The 21,082-nt window shown below is 41.4% G+C and overlaps 1 protein-coding gene, 1 long non-coding RNA gene and 2 other non-coding genes across 12 annotated transcripts in view; all 4 read right to left on the reverse strand.

The window, feature by feature from the left end:
* Positions 1-14,515, reverse strand: part of SYNCRIP (synaptotagmin binding cytoplasmic RNA interacting protein) — a 21,558-nt gene extending 7,043 nt beyond the window's left edge. For 6 of the 9 annotated variants that reach the window (XM_054974937.1, XM_054974929.1, XM_054974919.1 and 3 more), the window contains exons 1-10: positions 14,276-14,515; positions 12,725-12,884; positions 11,984-12,102; positions 11,729-11,836; positions 11,190-11,303; positions 10,751-10,927; positions 8,506-8,641; positions 7,736-7,941; positions 7,130-7,279; positions 6,055-6,176 (exon numbers count right to left, since the gene is read on the reverse strand). In XM_054974937.1, the coding sequence (XP_054830912.1) occupies positions 6,055-6,176; positions 7,130-7,279; positions 7,736-7,941; positions 8,506-8,641; positions 10,751-10,927; positions 11,190-11,303; positions 11,729-11,836; positions 11,984-12,102; positions 12,725-12,872 (1,280 nt within the window). In that variant the 5' untranslated portion in view covers positions 12,873-12,884; positions 14,276-14,515. Of the gene's footprint in view, positions 1-6,054; positions 6,177-7,129; positions 7,280-7,735; positions 7,942-8,505; positions 8,642-10,750; positions 10,928-11,189; positions 11,304-11,728; positions 11,837-11,983; positions 12,103-12,724; positions 12,885-13,386; positions 13,407-13,709; positions 13,854-14,275 lie in introns of those variants that run through there. The other 3 variants (XM_054974894.1, XM_054974885.1, XM_054974945.1) reach the window with 3 other exon arrangements.
* Positions 14,516-16,229: 1,714 nt separating this feature from the next.
* Positions 16,230-20,634, reverse strand: LOC129331685 (uncharacterized). Its single transcript, XR_008597278.1, has 7 exons — positions 20,571-20,634; positions 19,433-19,487; positions 18,891-18,959; positions 17,765-17,801; positions 17,476-17,577; positions 17,053-17,109; positions 16,230-16,446 (listed from the first exon to the last, which is right to left on the reverse strand). It is a non-coding gene; the product is annotated as an uncharacterized LOC129331685 (long non-coding RNA).
* Positions 17,655-17,726, reverse strand: LOC129345988 (small nucleolar RNA SNORD50). Its single transcript, XR_008598673.1, has one exon. It is a non-coding gene; the product is annotated as a small nucleolar RNA SNORD50 (small nucleolar RNA).
* Positions 18,747-18,815, reverse strand: LOC129345993 (small nucleolar RNA SNORD50). The gene has a single exon (XR_008598675.1). It is a non-coding gene; the product is annotated as a small nucleolar RNA SNORD50 (small nucleolar RNA).
* Positions 20,635-21,082: the final 448 nt, after the last annotated feature.

Here is a 21,082-nt window from a genome sequence, read left to right on the forward strand (position 1 = left end):
AATACTGTCTATATTTGTAATCAGTATTTCAATACAACTAATGTATATATTTTAAAATTTCATAAACATACTAAACAATACAATTTTACTAAGTAAACTCTGTGAAATGTATTTCATGTTTTTAAAGTGGTAAAATATAATTGTGATTGATGCACATTGCTTTTTTTTATTTTTCACAAAATTTCCTTTTGCTTTTTAAAAAAATCAAAAAGCAGGAAATTTTCTACAAGTATAGACCTGCCCAAAGAAGCTAGATTATGAGATGAAGTATAATTTATTTATGAAATAAAACAACTCTTTCTTGAAAAATCTTGAAGTCCCACACGGCAAGGTGTTTAGAAAGCATTTCTAAATTATTGGTGCTGTAGAATTATCATACTACAGCACCAACTCTCTATATTCAGTTTGTTCTTTTTGATTTTTTTTAAAGCCTGCTGTATCTAGAAATATATATGCTCACATTTACCCAAGACATCTAAAATGGAAAGCCATTAATCTGAGGAAATGTAGGCCAAACAAAATATTCACAAAGTAAATATTCACATTTACTGAAATCAGTAATCCTCCTCAGGGCCAGATCTAGGGTTGCCAGCGCCCGGGGCAACCCTAGTCTGACCCCATTGCGTGTGCGCACAGTGCGCTCCCGGTGCTGCGTGATAACATCACTCCGATGACGTCATCACACACAGCGGAGCGGCGGAGGCAGCATGTGGGGCTGGGAAGCCGCCCGCGCCTTTCGCCTCCACGCAGGCGAATGGCGCGGGCGGCCTCGCAGCCCCCCATGCTGCCTTTTGCCTGCCCCGCAGGACAGGAGGCAGCCGGCTTGCTGCGCTGCCTTTTGCCTGCCCTGCAGGACAGGGGCGAATGGCACGGGCAGCCGCACTGCCTTTTGCCTGCCCTGCAGGACAGGGGGCGCGCAGCAAGCCAGCCGCCCCCTGTCCCGCGGGGCAGGCGAAAAGCAGCACGGGGGGCTGCGAGGCTACCTGCGCTGCCAACTGCACGCTCCAGCAGCTGGCAGCTGCTCCCGGCGCCCCCTCCCTGGCAGACTACCCCCCCTGCCCCCCTCGATCCAGCCCTGATCCTCCTAATTGTTACATTTATTTTTTTCCTAGTTGTTTCTGAAAATTGTACTTAAAATTAGAAATTCAAGCTTTAAATTACTGTGATTCACAGTTCCTTTCATTAAGGAGGAATCAGGTATAAAAAAGCAGCATGTAAACATTACAAAAGTATTTGCTTACATTTTCCTTAGAGAACTTGTTTAAGTTTTCCTTAGCATGTCCAGAGTGTGCAGAAGCCTGCGTAAAATGGCGGCCGCTGGAGCGCTTACGCCACTGCTGGCACCAGGCAACCCCCAGCCCCCTTTCACTCAGCTCAGGCAGGGAGGAGGCGATGTCGCGTGTGTTTTCTTTTAGGCACCAGTCCCAAACATTTCTGTACACCCAGGCTTTTAATTAAAAGATTGATTTAACACATTATTTTAGCCTGGAAACTTGTTTCAAGCTGCCCGTGGTCTGTTTTTTTGATGTATATTTTTAGGCTGGGCTTTTACAATTCTGGGTTTTAATACCTTTTAATGTTATGTTTTATTTTATAAACTTCAGGCAGGTTCTTAGAGAGCCAACATAAAAATGTTGTAAATACATTAAATGTAGCACCCATATACTGGATCATTTACAATAAAAACAATGATATTTAGAGAATGGGGATGCACTGTGTGTGCTGTTTGAAGGATGTTTTTAACATAATGTAACTGCTACCATTGTCTTTTATGCCTATTATTGTGTTGTGCTCCACTCTAAGCCCACGTGCAGGGAAAGCAGACTAGAAATCAATGATGATGATGATAGTTTAAAACTGGTGTAATTGGATTTTTAAAGGGGAGGTGAAGTTAAAATGCAGTAACAGAAATCAGCAATAGATCCATAAACGTAGGTGAAACTTAGAAGATGAAAGGGCAAAGGTGAATAACTGGATAAAGCCTTCCCTACGAGGGAGCCACTACAGCAAATGCTTGATCATGTGTCAAACTAACAGCAAGTACTTGAACACCAAGATTCCAAGAACATGCCTTGAGTGTAATCAAAGTATGTGCCCACCATTCACAGTCTTAGCAGGGCAATCAAGCCCAAATTTGTTGCTCACCAAGCAATCAATATGACTACAGATGCAGTATGATCATGGTTGCTTACAACCAGGACTCAGCTTGGTGATTTATTCCAAATTGCAAGATACTAAAAAGCACTGAAGGAGACGTTAAGCCATCAAGGCTTATCGCCACCAGAGAATGAATTACTTCACTAACATCAGCCTGGACAAAACACAAGGTCTGTTTACAGTACTCTGCAGGCTGAGCATGGCTGAAGACATACTGAAGATACAGGAACATTTACAGCTATTTTGATAAATATAACGTATAATAAGATTTAAAAGCATAATCAAAACCAGGAGCGCAATTACTACTTTGTATACGACATCGCTGTTTTGTCCACGGTATGAAGCCATGACCAGTCTAACAGACTAAATTTTATCATGGCATCAGCTACTGGCAAAGTGACAGGAGTTGCTCTGGACAATATTACAGGAGTTTAGGAGCACATATGCAAATTTAATTCAAAAGCAGAAACCTCTTGCACTACAACATAAGCAAGGCATTTAAGATCTGGCTTAACTGTAATGGTTGCTACATGTATATTGTTTAATTTCATTTTAAATAACATTTAAAACTTTTTGGCTTATCCTTGGAGTTCTAAAATTAAGCAATAGTTTCACCTATTCTAAATTGTTCTAATGAATTGTTTTTGTAATGAGTTTACCTACATTATTGCTATATTTTAAAACACTGAGTAATCTACTTATAGTTTACCTCTGAAACACAAAAAACAGAATTCATTATTTTATGCAGCATAAAATCAACTGAGTTGACACATGCACATTAAAAAGGACAGCAAACTTCCTTCCTCTATTCTCTGCAAAGAGCTCGTTTTTATAAGTGTTGTAGTTTTGCACCAGTTACACTTATGTGAAGACCAATGCACCAGTAAAAATTTAAAATTTCCAGAAATTTTGAAGCCATGAAAACAAACTCTGGCATTTTTTTTCTAGCAAACGTTAATCCCAAACTTTTTACTGATAAAGATTATTTTACTAATATAAACATGTATTATGTGGCATATTTATGGAATTTAAAACTGGTCTTCATTTTCTATAGGAAAATTGCAAATACACCAAATAATCCAGAAGTATTGAAAACTGCTGCACTCTTGTGCTACTACAGTACATACTACCAACACTGTAAACATTGAATTCTTTTCATAGAACACATTCTAGCATGTCATTGCTAAAATTTAAACAATATTCTTGAAAACATTCTATATATCTCTACAGCATATATGGAAATTGCATTTACGCTAGATAGTATTATATAAAAATTTTCACAATACACATCTTGAATATCATGTCATTCATTCCAGAAGTGTTTTCACTAATTTTCCAATTGGAAAATCGTACTTTTTCATGCTGTACATTTTGTGTGAAAGGTTCTGCATTATGAAGCCTTTTACTCATTCTAATGGAGAAAAATAGCAGTTTGGGGGAAAACTGAAAAGAGTACCCAGAAAAAGGTAAAACTTCTATGTTTCCACAGGCCTTCACAACTCTAATGACCAAGAAAATAATTTCTTCTGGAACCAGGAGTGCAGGTTCACAAAAAATATGACCACTCCCAATATGGGGAGCAGGAGCACACAACAGAAACATGAATGAGAGCTGCTTCTGACTGTGGCTCCTTTTGCACACAGCAAACATTAAATACGCATAAACTTGGACCTAAGTGAGACATTACTCATAGGCTGTAATCTTATGTGTGAATATTAGAGATGACTATTTATTCTATTACAAAAATGCAGAAAAAGTTAAAAATGGAAGCCAAAACTTACAGCCAATAATTACCACCGCTTGTAAAAAACTGACAAGCAAGCATATAACTGCAATGTAGGTGTTCTAAAGTAACTGATACATTCTTAATAACCACTACCATAGACAATATAACCAATTCAAATGCAACAAACAGGTCAGTGAAATGATAAAATACCAAAATTGCCACTTCATAACAATGAATGTGACAGAGAAGACATTGATGCATGAGCTAGGTTTCCATAACCAAAGTTTATGTTATAGCAACCTAATGCCATATGAACTGCATGTCTCTACTGTTCTTAGCAGGATTAGCCTTCACCTGCTCTACACCTCAGGAGAAAGCAGCAACTGCGCCCCCCCCCCCCACGAGTATCCACTCTATCTGGAACATTGCAATTCTCTGTACTCTTCAAACACACACAAGCCCCAGAAAGTATGCATAAGCAAAACTGACATCTGTAAACATTGAGTTACAAAGCAGAGATATACACAATATATTTTTTTATTTTCAACAAATCTTAGTTTACTATTTTATTTGTATTAAATATGCAGAAGTGGAGAACCGCAAGGAATTGCTGGGGTCACTTAATTCACCTATGTATCCTGTTTCCCTGCACACGATTTCCCTCCTCTCTTCCCCATGGCAGCCCCCCAATCCTTTCCACTTTTCTCTACTTCCTTATCACTCCGCAACCAACTGTTCTTTTATCTGCCACACCCCAATCTTCAGATTTATTATCTATTGAGTTCATTTATATCCTGACTTTTGCCCATGGGGACCATTTTCCTCTCCGTTCTCCTTGTGAGGTATATACGAAAGACAAGTCCATGGTCAGTCAGCAAACATCCATAGAAGAATGGGGAACTGAATCCAAGTCTCACATATCCTGACACTAACCGCTATACTATACTGGCTGTCAGCTTTTCGCTCCTTCCCTCCCCCAGCATCCTCTCCCTAGGAAAAGTCTGGCCAAGTTGCCAGAGCCATACATTAGCAAGTCACTCAGGTGAGCTGTGCAGTGGCCACTGCTGGGTGCAGCTCAGTTGCACAAGTTGTATGGAGGCTGCCACTGAGCCCGGGGGAATTGTGTGGCTTCAACTTATAGCATCAAACCTGGGTGAGTTGTGCATACTGAATGGTACTCCAGTGGTTGCTGCTGGGCCTGGCCCCAATCAGCTCCCCCATCCAGGGCAGAATGGAGGTGTTAGAATAGACCCTCCCCCTACTTTAGTGAAAGAAACCAAGACAAATCATGGCAATATTGTCAGTGGCTACAAAGCAACTCCCATAATAGCCACAGATTTCACAGGACATTTCTTAAAGGTACAGGTGCTATTTCTATCATTTGGGGGTTAAGCCCCAAAATATTTTTAATTTTTTTTCCCTGCAAACCAGGGACATTTAAGGTTTGCAGAAAGATCTGTATTAGAGATGAGCATGAACCGGAAAAAAACGAACCACGCGGTTTGTGGTTCGTTGCATTTCACAAGCCCTGGTTCACAAACTGGTTCCTTTGGTTCATGAAAACGTCACACCCAGGTCAGCAAATTGTCACTTCCGGGCCAGCAGAAGGTCTGCAGGAAGTCCATCCCCTGTTGCCTAGGAAATCGATTGATCGGTGCCAGGCTGTCTGAGTGAAGAACCAAAAAACGAACCAAACAAACCAGCCTAAAGGTCGTGGTGGTTCATCAGAGCCCATTTCTGATGAACCACCACGACCTTTAGGCTGGTTTCGCGAATCATGAAATGGCCTGGTTTGTCACAAACTTTGGCTCATATTTCGGTTAGTGCCCATCTCTAATCTGTATTGTCTGCTCATCACTCCAGTCTTGAGATTTAAATACCCATAGATGGGACCATGCTGAGAATTAGATACTTCACATTTCTCCCCAAAGAGGAATCCTGTACTCCGTGATACCTTCACAACAGCCTTTTGAGGTAGATAAAGCTGGTAAGAGTTACTGGCCCAAGGCCACCTAGTGAGCTTCCATCCTAACCCAACACTCTAACGACTGTAGAGGTAGAGTATGTATATGTATGTATTAGAAAATTCATCATAAGAAAAAGACTACATTTCTAACCCACAATACACATATTGGCTCAAATGCATCCAAATATGAGACTTCAGAACTTACATTTGATTTTTTGCAGCTTGCCTCTGTGCTTTTCGTTCTTTTCTTTTTTGATCTGGTGGCTTTGCAAAAACAATTTCAATATTTTCTCCTTCTAAATCTTTGCCATTCATTCCTTCCATTGCCTGAAGCACAGTTTAGAAAAAATATATTTCTAATGAATTCCTACAGAAATTTTTATTCAATGTGCAAAATAAGAAAAACACAGGCAACAGGAACAGTAAGACTAGGACAGATGAGAATTAATTAGAAGTATACAGGTCATATAAACTCCACTTCCTATCCACAAGAAGCCCTAAGAGATAATTTTAGCTTCTGAAGTGTAGATTTTAAATTAGCCACCATAAGTACTGGTGGCAAGGCCACAGTAGATTTTATGCTATAAAGTGAACACATGAAATAAAAGCACCTCTCAGTATACCATCTCATCTCTAGCAACTATAAAAATGTATACACTATTACAAGTCTATGTAGAGGAAAGTTGGATTAAATTTGTACGCAACACAGGATAACATTTGGAACCTTCAGACCTTATGTCAAGGGTATAACTTTTTAGTTTTTAATACTAAGTGGAATCTCATGTTAGGAACAAGGAAATTATGCTAGAGGTAATAACATTTCATCCTGTAACCTCTTTGTGGAATGTTTTTGCAGCAAAAGTAGTTGATTGTGTCTAGGATCATGAATATTGTAACACAGAGGGCTGATGATTCTACAAGGTTCCTCTTACTTGAGCATGTGGCACAAAATGAATCATCTGGATTTACTGTCCTAACAAAACATTTGTTGCTTTTGTTCACTGTTGCTGTGTATCAATCCAGAATATCTTAAGCTGGACAGAGACTGTAAATTTTTCAGGGAATGATGCATGACCAAAACAGCTTTAGAAGCAGACTTTATAAATGAAATGAGATAAAAATACGAAAGCTACCAAATGACCTAAAAAAAAAATTAGTAATAAGTTCCAAGCTTCACAGAACATAAACAGCAAATTCCTATCATTTAGAAAACGTAACTAGATACAGCTCAAAATAATTTGATTATTCACTGCTAACTCCTTTGGTCTCCCCAAACCTACCTTTACAGCACCATCGCGTTCATCAAAATGGATGAAAGCATAATCTTTTAGTTTCTTCACTCGCTCGAGTTTTCCAAATTGACTAAATGCCTTTTCTAGAATTTCCTCTGTCACTGAATTTGCAAGGTTCCGTACAAACAACACTTTCACCTAAGAACAAGGCATCAAGAATTAATTTGGAGAACAATTTTGCTTCCTTCTTTGCAACAGTATATTTGACTAGAATGGTAAAGCTGTGAGACATACTAGTTTACAATTTTGGTTTGAAATTCTGGCTCTCATCTTGAAATCCCAGTTGTAAAAAAGTTCAACTAAACTTTTTCATAAAAGCATCATCAAAAATGCAGCTTGAATAAATCAATCAATTTTTTAACAAAACTATTACTCTTCATAATTATTCTACAACTATGTCAAATACTGCAGAAAAGGCACAGTTCATTGATAGGTACTTATACTTAGAAGAGTCATAATTTCTGCAGAACTTGCCATTTGAAACAGAATGCGTTACAAAGCAGTATCCATTCTACAATCAAATAGAAGCTGAAGTGTCATTTTAACACAATGCCAAAAATTAAGCCAATTTTTTTATTTCTCTACTTATCTTACCTTTGCCATAACCTCTGGATCTGGATCTTCTATAGGATCAGCCCATTCTACTGTAACGACATTTCCCCAAACTTTCACTTTTCCACTCATTAATCTACGCCTGGCTTGAGCTGCTGTTTTGTGATCTTCATATTCAAGAAAACAAAAACCTCGATTCTTTTTCTTGTCATCAGGCTGATGATACAGTATTACATCTGTAAGACCTTCTGAAATTGAAACCAGCCAGATTATGTTTAGTTGACCCATCACACATTTTCACACATGAACAGACTAGGAAGACAAAGGAATTTTGGAAGCATAGGGATTACAAGCAGCCAGGAGAACAAAGGCACCTAAGTGCCATGTTTAAAGCACTGGTGTGGTGTGGTGCAGTTATTCGAGTTTCAAACTAAGACCTGAGATGATCACGTTTGAATCTGCCACTCAGCTATGAAAGTCTTTGGTGACCTTGGGCCTGTCACAATCTCTCAGCCTAACCTAGCCTCTCAAGTTTGCTGATGTGAGGATTAAGTGGAGAGAGGGGGACCAATTTGAACAGCTGCTTTGGGTCCCTGATCAGGGAGAAAAGCAGGATATAAATATTTTTTAATGAAAAGTAGCACTTCCATCTCTATTGCATTCCACAAATTCAGTACTATTCATGATCTCAGTTGACAATATCATCATCATTCAACATCAGCCGAAAGATGGTGAAAAAAAATTCCTCACTGATCATTTGAGAGTATATTTTTCATTTTATAGATACCCACCAAAAATATCAAGTAGCTTACCTGTTACTTTGCCAAATTCTTCAACTATCTGTTCCTTGGTTTTACTCTTAGGAATAGAGCCAACGAAAAGCCTATTATTGGCTACGGAGATGCATACACCAATGTGTTTTCCAGAACGAATTTCATGATTGTTATACTAGAAGAAAGTTATATATGGTAGGTTATCCAAAGCCTTTACTCCTTCCTTCATTTTGCTTGCTAAATTCAGGTTTTTAATGTATTATGAAAGTGTCAATATATATTAACAATTATGGCTCATTTGCTTAAGGCATCTGGAGATTTCCATAGCAGACATTTTCAGCATTGTAACAGTTCTCTCTGTCTGCCACTATATTTTCAATCACATGGCTATGCACATAGCCCTAAAAAGGGGTGATTCAACAAGTGGTCTTTGGGTTCCATCCTGCTCTAAGATTAAAACCAATCTGAAACAACGAATCTATAATCCACCTACCCTACAAAATGAATAACCAAGTACAGACAAGTAAAGCCTCTCTCGTTCAGCACATACTAGTTTTATTACATGGTGTCCATCCTACCCAGAAATAAAAAACTTGACATTTCTAGCAAAAAAACTTTCAAATACATAACTACGTGATATATTCCTCTGAAATACTCATACTTAGTTTGAAATTCCCAAAACAGTTTATAAGAAGCTACAAATCTCTCTAGTTATTTCAAGCTAGGAACTTCTCCTATTGAAGCCAATCCTAGACTGTTCATATATGACATTACTTCCCATTTGGAATATTCATCACAAGTTGACATAAAGAATTCTTAGCACTTTGCAAAACATTAGAATTCTGACAATGGGAAAAGGTAGTTCCAGTGTACTGCTCCAAAGTTGTAAACATGCATGATGGCCAGGGAGCAACAGCCAAAAGAAAACTAAAAAAAACTGCACTACTAATATGCTTCTTAAAGTGTTCAAGACTAAACTAAGAATTTCATCAATTACCAATCACTTTAAGTTGGCAACACAACCATAGAGTCTGTGATGGGCCCAAGATTTTTCCATTCCTCATCTCTGATAAAGGGAGGTTTAACTCTCAAAAGATCATACCCTGGAAATCTAGTTGGTCTAAATGCTGCTGGATCCAAATCTTGACCACCACAGAAATCAATTATCATATTGTAGGGATGGGGAGATCAGTAAAGCTTCACCAGAAAATGGTGAAATCCAACCAATGTATTTATTGTGTACTTCCTGGAATTATTTTCTATTTAACTGACAGTAATCTAGAACGTTAAGTTTATTTACAACAGCTTTCAACATCTACACTTTCAAAAATTACACAAGAATTTGTTTCAACCTATTACCACCCTTTTCTTCTTTAAGTGACATTTTGTGCCCAAACCCACTCAGGAAAACATCACTATTCCAACATCTAATCCACTAAAGAAAGTAAGCTGGACAGGATCAACTGGAATGTGTGTAGCTTTGAATGAATCTTATAGAATCGTTACAACATCAGTTACTTTGCCATCGTAGGGCTAGAATACCTCCCTCCAATACTGTCCCTTTAAGCATCTGCACTGCAGAGAAACCAGAAATACCAACCACAACTACCATGAAATCAAAAGATAATGTCATAATTTGAGGCCTCTTCTCCATGGTGAAGTTAAGGCAGTTGAACAGAAGTGTCTGGGTTTTTATTATTTCTGCACTAGAAAAATGTCCCAATTCTGCTTCAAGCTTTGAGGACTCGTCAGTTTCCTCAGTCCATGGGCTGAGGACTCCTCCATTTTCTCAGGGGATGTGCTGAGGACTGGTCAGCTGAGCAAACTTACCGGGGGCGGGGCGGGGGGGCTTGTCTCTTTTAATGACACCAACTTTGCAACATTACCATACAATCTTTTTTAAAAATTCAGGGAAAAAACTGGATTGGTTGCTGTTCAACCAATCAGGATGTAGGGGGATAAAGGGGTGGGTGAAAGGCAGGGCCAGGCCTCACACCAAAGAAAGCATTCTGCATTTCCAAAAAATTCCCAGCTTGACTTTGCTGGGGGAAAAATTGGAGTATGTGTGCAAGGAGAAAAGCTGCAGAAAAGCTGGGGAAAGAATGATTATGTGGCAAAAAAGTCTGGGAAGCTGTTTGAAGACTGAATTGGGGTATTTTGACCATGTGTACAGATGTCTGGAGAGTAATTGATGTAATGTGGGGCCAGAACCAATGCAAAAGCCCTGTGCGGAAAAGGCTTAAGTACAGATGATTCCACTCTGAATGAAATTCTGCTAACTTACCAATTTAACAGCTTCCTGAGCTGCCTCCTTGTTACAAAAAGTGACAAAAGCATATCCTCTATTTAGACCTGTCAGCGGGTCCATCATTAAGCGCAGATCCCAAATAGGTCCAGCTTTCTCAAATAATGGGACGAGCTCATCTTCAAATAAGTCTCTTGGAATCTTACCCACAAATATCTATAACAAAAAACATTTTTTTTTAAAAAAACACCATACATAGATGAATAGTTTTTCACACCTCAGGTTGCCAAGTGCCTGGAGGAAAAATGTCCTGCTCCCCAAAATAGAGAAATGTTTCTTATTAGGTGGTTATTTACCTCCATGCCATCAAAAGTTTAAGCTGCCCATTCCCACACATCCAGCCTCTATTAAAGGAACTGGATATTTTTCTCTAGGCTTGTCAGCAACCCTATCCACTCCCAAATATTAACTTGCTTACCTCAGTGCCAACAGATGGCTGTTGTCCTGAATAGACGGACTCTGGAGGAGGACCACCATACTTTCTCTGTCCAGTAGTCACATCAAGTGTGTAACCCGTTCTCTCCAAAAGTGCCTTCAGATTTAAATTTGAAACTTTAAATCATGTATAATCAATTGTCTAACTACATTCCATACTTGACTGGGACCACCCAAAACCAACAAAGAAGCCAATTCTACATATCTTGGCACCAGCAGTTAAGCATACAGAAAGGCTTTAAGGAATGCAGTATCAGCACAATATGATTCCAAGCATAGGCACAGAACAGGTACAAATAGCATACATGATTTCATACTACTTCAACACAACCTTATTGTTTGTACTAGGCTCCTAAAGAAATGTCAATGGACAAACAGCAATGCAGGACTGATCTAACTGACTTATTTTGCCGACAGTGCTACTACAAATTTTCCAAAATGAATTACTCCTCTGCCAATTACAGCTGCATGGAATAGCATTAAGGAGAAAGGAATACGTATATAGTTTCTGATAAGACATACCTTTATTTTTGCCTCATCTGGTCCTTTGCTAGAATCTGCCACTTTGGTCCCTTGTTTTTCTCGCTGTCTATATGTCTTCATGACACCGCATAAAAAGGCACTTTTGTTCTTTAAAAAAAATTATCAGCTGTTATTATATGGACAGATGTAAAGCAGCACAAATAAAATTAACATCAGATCCTTACTTCTATAAGTTATGCACATGGGCTAACACAAGCTACTACCATCAAAAAAGCTTCCACTATAGTACTTTACCTGAACATGAGATAGATCACTGTCTTTAAATTGCTGAAGCACTGCCAATGCACCTTCTTCATTAAATTCCTTTAAAGCTTCAATAGCTCTTTCATCTAAATCACTGTGAGCAACTAATCCTAGAAAAAGAAATACTTTATTGTAGCATTTTCCAATTAGCCAGTTTTTCATAATTCAGAAAGTTTAGAAGCAGCCACTGAACTAAGTTGGGGTCTTTCTTTACTAAATAAAAATGCATTAGTCAATCAACTGTATTAGTCTTCAAATACACTATGACTCTTACGTGTACAGATAACTACATAGATATCTATAAATCACAAAATAAAGAAGCACTTAAGAATTGGCCTAAAACACTCAACAAATCTATTACCCTCCAAACAGAGCTTCAGAATATGACCGCACATACAATAGCCTTTGCACCCTCAAATCTAAACATTCAAAGTTGTCACCCAAAAAGATACACACTATGAATGTCTCATTGAACTACCCAGCTTCAAATACACACAACTCTAATCCACTAAGAATTGTTCCTAGAGGCTGACTTCCAAGAGTTTTCCCTTACCACCACCCAATCTTGACTATCGTAAGCATTACACAGTAGTTGTCCATCCAAGCACTTACTAAGAAAACTGCAGTCCCCATACTTTTTTGGGAAACCACAAAAAGTTGCTATTTTAGCCCAAAGCAAGGAACGTCCAATAGAAAAATTGAAAATGTGACTTTGCAAGTTTTACATCTTACCTGCAACGTAAATTTCATCTAGTTTTTCAGCAACTTTCTGTGGTAAACCAGCATCAAGCAATGTCTGGAAATGCTCAGAATGGGTAACTGCAGCAGAAGTATCCATGGGCTCTTCAGTACCATTCCCATTAACATGTTCAGAAGCCATGTTTCCAGATATCTGTTCAAATGCAATAAGCATCATAATTAAGCTAGAAACCTTGAAACCACGCAATTTGGACGTCAATACATGCAGCTAGATGCTTGCAAAACTTCACCCATTTTCCCTACTACTTTTGAAACCAGAAAGCGTGCATTTTTTCTTCAAAAGAAGTAACTAGTAGTGCAAAGGCATACTCTAGGACCACAGATAGGCGCGAAGACAGTACTACAAGTTCTGCACAATCCACCAAACTCTGACTCACCTCGGGTCTCTCCCTAGCACGCCCTAAGCAGCTCTGGATAAGTTGGAGGTTGAACAAAAAGCAAACAGCGAGGGGAAAAAACGGTGCAGATAACACCCCCGCAATACAGCTACTGCTATCCACCGCTACCGTTTTTGCCCTGATCCATTATTACAACCCACGGTATGTGTCACAGCTACCCCATTCCTGCCTACATCTAGGACACGGTTTCTTCGCAATTCCTTGACAGGGCCGACAGCAACCAAGCGCTTTCCATACCGCATTCACACCGAGTAGCCACCGCCGCCATAACCCGAAAGGAACACGTGCTCGGCGCATTCAAATGTCTTACAACTTCCTCCAGCGACCAACTTCCCACCATCCCTCCTCCTCCTCCGGAAAACCAGACTTTCCCTCCTCCTCTTCCCCCCGTCCTTTTTTCCCTCCGGGATAAGAATTGCAACACCCTGGGCCCGATTTCGCCATACCGAGTAAAAACGGGGGGGGGGGGGGTGGAGGACGAGAATGAATGCACGAGAAGTTCCCATGTCTTCGCAGCTTCCCGGAACAATGTAGAGAGCCACACACGCGCTCAGCCATACCCAGTTCTCCCCTCCACTTGATTCTCCGACTTCGGTGGGGTTAGGTTGGGGCCCGGATCCGCTCCTGCTTCGGCCTCGTTACGTGACCAGAGGCACGCGGCTCCCACTCCAGCGGAGCCTCGGCGCCCCTGTCTCTGGACTCCTTCCCGTCCCACCCGGGAGGCGCCTCGTGGCCAATGAATGGCGCTGCCGCCAGGACAATGAAGCAGCTGGGGCTTCCGACGCTCCCCGAGAGGGAGGGAGAGGCGGGCGGGCGAGCCGGCGCGTGGCTCCTCTCCCCCGGCCCTTGCACCCACCCACATGACACATCTGCGGGGCCCGGCCTAGGCCGCCATGTGCCGTCCCCACAAGAGGTTTCCCCGCTCTGTGGCAGGGGCCCGCTCCCCTCCCCTTCTTTGTCGATCCCCTCGGAAGCGAGAGCCAGTTACAGAGGCAGACGCCTTCGCCTCCCTGCCCACCCTTCAAGGGCTTTCTCCCGCCAGGGGAGTCGTTTTGAGATTTCGCCTCTCCCCCCTTCCGTCCGCCCGGCTCCCTTCACTGCCTGACATGCCCCGGTGGCTGCTGACCTGTGCGGGTGAGTGGCCAGGGGGCCGGTGGAGATGAGCGGCGAGCGAAAACGGCCCGGGAGGGGAGGGGGTGGCGTGGAGGGGGGCGCGGCCGGCGGCTCAGCTGTTGCGGAGCTGCCCCGTCTCCGCTCTCTCAGCGTGTCCGGAGAGTGTGCAGGAGCCTGCGTAAAATGGCGGCCGCTGGAGCGCTCACGCCGCTGCTGGCACCAGCCAACCCCCAGCCCCCTTCCACTCGGCTCAGGCGGGAGGAGGAGGCGGTGTCGCGCGCGCGCTGGCGTAGCCCCAACGCCGGGGTCTCCTAAGCAGTTCCGCAGGGGCTCAGCGCCCGCCCCGCCCCCTGGTTCTAGAGTCAGGAAACGGAGGCCGGGCTGCGCCGCGCATGCGTAGGAGGATGGCGTCCGGTCTGGACAGGAGGGGAGGGGGGAAGCTCGTTCCCCTGCTCGCTTTAGGCCGCGCTGGACTACTTGTCCCTTTGTTTTTGTCCCGACCCTTTTGCGCGCGTAGGCCTGCTCTCACCAGGCGTCTGGTTCATTCGCTCGCCTCGACCCAAGATTAGCGGGTCTAACCATTACCAGCAACAAGCCTGAGCCGCATGCTCGCTGGGGAGCGGAGGGAGGTGGGTGGGAATGCCCTCGCTTCAGCGGCGTGCTTTCGGGCTCTGCCTAGCCCGTGGCTCCCTCCAGCCCGTTGCAGGGCAGAGCTTCCTTTCTCGGTTCGTTTGACTGCGTGCAAGCGATCACTCCGGAAAGGTTGAATGAGGGAATAGAGGAGTAAAGGATTAAATTATTTCCAAGAGGCGACGTGACTATGACATGCCTTTAAAGTAGGTTGGGAGACGGCTGGTCGGCTAATCGCCGCTGGAGGCATGCTAGGAAAAAGAATGTGGCTCTGGCAACGGTATTGATACCGCTCTCCTGAACTGAGCTACTTTACGCACTTCTGTAAAGATGCTTATGAAAATTTTAAGTCGAGAAAAAACACATTTTGCACGCTCTGCTCTCTGGCTTGTGTCATGCCATTTCGTTGATCCATTCATTTATACCCCTACTTTTCCCGCGGCCTAATCGGGACCCAGAGCACTTTACATCAATCTCCTCTCAGTTTTATCCTCTCAGATACCTTGTGAAGTAGGTTAGGCTGAGAGCGTATGACAGGTCCAAGGTCACCCCTTGAGCTTCCACGGCAGAGTACACACCTGAACCTGGTCCTTAAGGTGCCACAAACTTATGTATTAATTCTGACATTTTTACCTATCATGAATTTCCAGTTGGATAGGAGGGAATCTTAAAAGTTTTAAAATATCTTCCTACTCCCCAGCTAATGCTTCAAAGACCCTTTTCTAGCACTGGATCCTTTGAGTTGACTGAATTCCTAAGTACATACATGTACTTTTACAATTTTCAGAATGGCATTGTTTGTTCATTCCCAACTCTGTTCCTGCTTTTCTATTGGCACAGTAGTGAGCATAATTTCAACATTTCTACAGTGTAGCTGTTTAACTCATATGGTTGCAGAGCCCATGAAACAGCCCATTAAGTCCAAAAACCTCTCCTGAAAACCTCCCTCTTCCAACCATACCTGAGGGGGATAGAATTCCATACAACTCCTTGGGAGATGCTCTCAAAGGCTCTACAGAAATTGGGTTAAAAACTCTCCTCTAGATAAAACCAATCTGTTCAGACTGCCCCCGCCCATTCCCTTTAGTTTTATATGTGACAATTCTTTCCATTCCCAAACAGAAGACCCTAGAATGCCATTTTAAGGAATAGATTCCCTACCACAGGAAGCCAGAAGGCACTGCAGTGATCCTGTACTGTACCACCATGCTAAGTTTCTAAACAACATTTTATTAAACAAAAAAAGATGCTATCTTTCCCCAATTTCAGGCACCTTTTATGTATGTGCTTCATTCTTGTTACCTCCAACAAGGAACATATTCACTATCAAGTAAAAACATCTTACAAGTTGTTTTTATTTATTTTGATGTACTTTCACAATTACATGTTCTTAATGATTCTCTGATGCCATTCAAAATAGCAAAGACATGGCCGCTTGATGTAAACATTAGTTTCAAAGTTTTAGATTTATTGTACCGCTAATTCTCAGACTGATTTCTTGAGCGCATATGGGAAGACTTCAGGTGATGTTCTGACCTCGTCAAATTCATTTCACTAAAAATGAAGGTTTAACAACTGATAAATACACAGAACTGTATTGCAACCTTGTTAAGAACAATGAAGTTATTTAGAGCTTAATCCTCTAAAGATTTTAAGTCCTAGCCAACTCAGAAGAGTCTATTAAACCATTCAGAAGACTTTTTACACTTCTTGCTTCAGTCCAGTGACAGCTCCCCACACACAAACACACCCCTTTCCTGGGTTTTGGCACATCCTCAGAACTGGAATGTGACAATCTGCAAGTGGAAATGGTGGTGTGTGGTTCAATGATTCAAAGACATCGTAGTATTGGCAATGCTAGTTTCCTGAATTGAATCTCCTCTGCAATCCTTCCAATTTCATTAAATTATCGGATAAAGTGGTATTTTTGTATTTAGGCTTTATTTTGTGCTTTGTAAGCCAGTCAGTTATCCAGACCGGGATATAACAAAATGGTAATATATACACATGCAATGGCAGACTCATCATTTTCTGCCTTGCACCCTAAGTAATTTAGCTAGATATACGTAAAAAGGGTGTTCTAGGTGCCATTAATTCTTGTTGGCACTACTTCTCATTTTAATTGCATTTTAATATACAAAACATCTGCCAGTGTCTTACCTTTTTACTTCTGAAGCAGGCCTGAAAACACTGCCTTCACAAGCTGCACCCTCACATCTTCAATAAAGCAATGATACAATGTTTAATATTGTATTCATTAGTAAGTATTCAGCCAGCATTTTTAGAACAATTCTAGTTTCTATATACAGCTAAATTTTTTTTTAGGTAGACATCTTGGGTTAGAACCTATCTAAATTCCCTACATTAGTGCAACTTTCCTGCCTTTCCCCTCCTGCTTCAGTCTGAAATGCTCCTCCTGTATATTCCAATCCTCTATGCACAACTTAAGAAATTATACATCACTTAGATGCCATTAATACTATCTAAAGTAGGCTTACTGCATTACAATTCTTGGGGAGTTTCATCCTAATAGGACCACTGACTTCAATGGACCCAGAAACAAACTGTAGGACTGACACTTACTAATGATGTAATTCTATCAGTTGGATGATAATTTAAGAATCAGCAGCAAGTTATCCCTACATCAGGTCAACCCCAGATGTTGCCTGGACCACATCTGTCAACCTACAAGGGAAAGGTATCAAGAAGTTAGCAGCTGTAGCAATGCAACATTTTTAAAAACATTTTGGGCTGGTGTCATAACCTCAGAAGCCAGATCCGTATTTGAGATTTCTCATCAAGTGCTCAGGTTCGGGATAGGTTCATCACTGGTTTGACCAATGTCAATTTTTTTAATAACAAGATTTCTTACCTTTGTAGGAAACAGTTTCAGCAAGTATGCTAACAACCTAAAAAGACAAAATGCAAACTTGAAAAACAATTTAGTTATTATCATTTCCCTTCTAGTGAGATTCAAATTCACTCTCCGCTCTATGTAGTGCCACTAAGTATCTGTTACTGTGATCAACTTTTAGTTTATTTCACAATATATTGCAGCCCAAAGCAGAGGTCCAAGCCAAACTTTTAAGTGAAAAGTGGCCCAGCGTTAGGCCTAATGCAGACAAAACACCAACCTCCTGCAGGCCATGCCTTGGAAATAAACCAGATTCGAGTACATGCACACCCCTTCTCTCCTTTCTTGTGCTATATGTGGACCAACACAAATCACAATCCCTACACTGCAGAAATTGATATCATGCATTTGTGATGGGTGAGTCTGACTTGTGTTCATGCACACGCATTACAAAAATTCCAGAAAGGATGAGGTAAATTGCTCCAAATGAATATCCACTCTACCTGTGGAACTAAAACTAAACAAAAAAAAATGACTTTGCTAAAAATTGACTCATTTTAATAAACCACACTGCAGCAATTTAATTCTATGAGCTTCAATTATCCAATGTTTAGTTTTAGGTGCTAGTTTGACTAAAGTATATTGCAGTGTTGAGAAAACTGCACATACTATAATAATATGTTTATTGCTTTTCCGGCCGAAGCCATAAGCCATACAAACACCCTGCACATACTAAGAAACAGGATGAGTAACTTGTGTGAAGTAGTTCAAGGGCCAAGATAGGCAGATCAACATAACACATCCACTTTACTAAGTGAAATTACCATGGCCTGTAAAGTATTTGATTCTAAGTCTATTAAACTATCCTCAATACATTTTGCCCACCAGATCAGTTCTACTAACAAGAAGAGGATTACCCAAGTAGTGCATGGTTTTACAAAATGACAGCCCTATTTCTAGCCTTAGTTCTTTAACACATTTTATTCTTAATAAAGTATAAATCTCAGAAGCCAGATCCGTATGATTTTTCATCAGCAAGATCAGGTTCGGGATAGGCTCATCATTGACATAACCACTTCTGCCCTGGCATCTTCATTTTCTTACATGATAGACAGGAATTATATATGCATTCTTCAGCACTTACCATGATGGCCACTTTTAAAATTATGTACTAGAGGACATCTGTTCTGTCATTCTTTGAGTTTTTCATTATCTGAAAAGAATTACATTTGGCAGAACTTAGCTCTTTAAAACACTGCCACTGAAAACAATTTAGCATACAATCAACAAAATCATTAGCTTGTAAGCATGAAACCCAAAAAACTTTACAAAACTAACAAATTGGTGTAAAAATATGGCCAGTCATAACTCAACATTAGTTTGAGGCTGTTAATAAAAGAGATATGCTGAGCAACTGCACTGATTAGAATCATGGTATGGGGAGTATCCCTATTCAAAGCAGAGCATTCGTAAGATTACTTCAGTCACACAGATACACTGCCATTCTGTAATACATACCATAAAAAGACAGTTACTACTTAAAATAATTTATAAACATGTCTCTTTAGTTGACACAGTTAACACCATAATACATAAAATGGTATCAACTGTGGAAGAATACTTGGAGCATTTTAAAAGTGCAGGCCAGAAATGTTCCTAGTCTTACAGGCTGATTTGGGGACTTACCTCCTTTTCTGTATACATAGTGGCAATGCCAGCACACCACCTAGCCTCACGGTCACTGGAACAATTTAAAAAACGGCACAATGGGAACAAGGTTAACAGAGTTACTCTGAAAGCTATCAGGCTATATTTAAACTTCACACAAATTCTTGGAGCACAATTCAATCACAGTTCAGCTTTTTAAGAAGATGTAACTTTTTCATTGAGAAATGAAGCCCATTTCATGAAATAAATAGGATTTACGTACAAAGACATCACATTAATACCCAATAGGTAGCAATAAACTAATTCAAACTGCCACAAACGTGTAGTATTTATTAACTGGGCCAAACCGCAAGTGCTTTCCTATTATCAGTTAGCTGCCATTCAGGCCAAATCCTATGGATAGGCACTTAAAAGTTATGGTGCCTTAAACCTAATTTAAATAGGACCACAGTTTTAAAAACATTTCAGACGATCTTGAAGAAAAGCGCAGGTAATTTTCCATGACCTGTATTCGTTACGTTAGAGACTGTTGCAGCTAGGGTTGCCAGCCTCCAGGTAGTGGCTGGAGATCCCCCGGAATTACAACTGGTCTCCAGGCCACAGAGATCAGTTCACCTGGAGAAAATGGCTACTTTGGGGGGTGGACTCTATGGAATTATGCCATGCCAAGGTCCTTTCCCTCCCCAAATCCCACTTTCTCCACGTTTCTCCAGGTTTCACCCCCCAGATCTCCAGGTATTTCCCAACTTGGAGCGGAGAACCGTAGTTGCAGCCCAAATATAGGCATACTTGCTTCGAAACAAATTCCACTTATTTCAATAGGGATTCGCCCACATAATAAAAAAAGTTAAAGACGTGATACACGTTTACGCTCCGGAGTCTAGGCAATCGCTGATTGTTCAGTCTCCACGTGGCGTGGTCAGAAAAACTCGATTCAGACACCTCCCTCGGACTACAAATCCCAGCATCCCGTTCACCATCAAATCCCGTTGCATCCCGCCCTACCGTTACCAAGGGGCAGTCTTTACTCAATCGCCGTTAGCACATGCGCTTCTACAGGCCACCGACTCTCACAAATAATTCACACCGCCTAAAGGCACCTGAAAAGAAAAGGTTGCCTTCGATGGCGAAAGAAAAGAGGACCAGTGTAACTTACTTGCGAAATGGCGCCTTCGCACAAAGCTATCCAGCGCCGCCACAAGAAAGGAGAGAGGCATGCGCTTTCACCTCCTTATATAGAAACGAACGGCCAAGAGTGGCCCCGCCCCGTTTCTCCCTCTCTCTCTCTCTCTCATTGGACGAAGAAGAAAAAGGATGGCGTGTCTTTTTTAAAAAGCCTATGGGGAGGCTACTATTAAGCTGCACCCTCTGCAGCTCGCGCCCGCTGGTTTGAATCTGTCTCTATGGTTTGAACTCATTTCCGTCTCTGCATATTCCGCTTCCAGGTATGTGGCGTCAGTTTTTGTCGCCGCATAAAGGCATAAGATGGGTGGGATCCGCTAGTTGCCTTCTCCAGGCCTTACCGAGTTCTTCCAAATCGCTTTTACCGAGATATTTTTTCCTGGCGTATTTGAACCTTGCTGTTCTCTGCTGCTTTTAACATATTCGCTTAGACGCCAGAGGTGGCTTGTTCTGAGCACCACGCTGGCACCTGCCCCCGGAAAGTGG

The sequence above is a fragment of the Eublepharis macularius genome, chromosome 1 (genome assembly GCF_028583425.1).
Source record: "Eublepharis macularius isolate TG4126 chromosome 1, MPM_Emac_v1.0, whole genome shotgun sequence".
NCBI classification, from domain to species: Eukaryota; Metazoa; Chordata; class Lepidosauria; order Squamata; family Eublepharidae; genus Eublepharis; species Eublepharis macularius.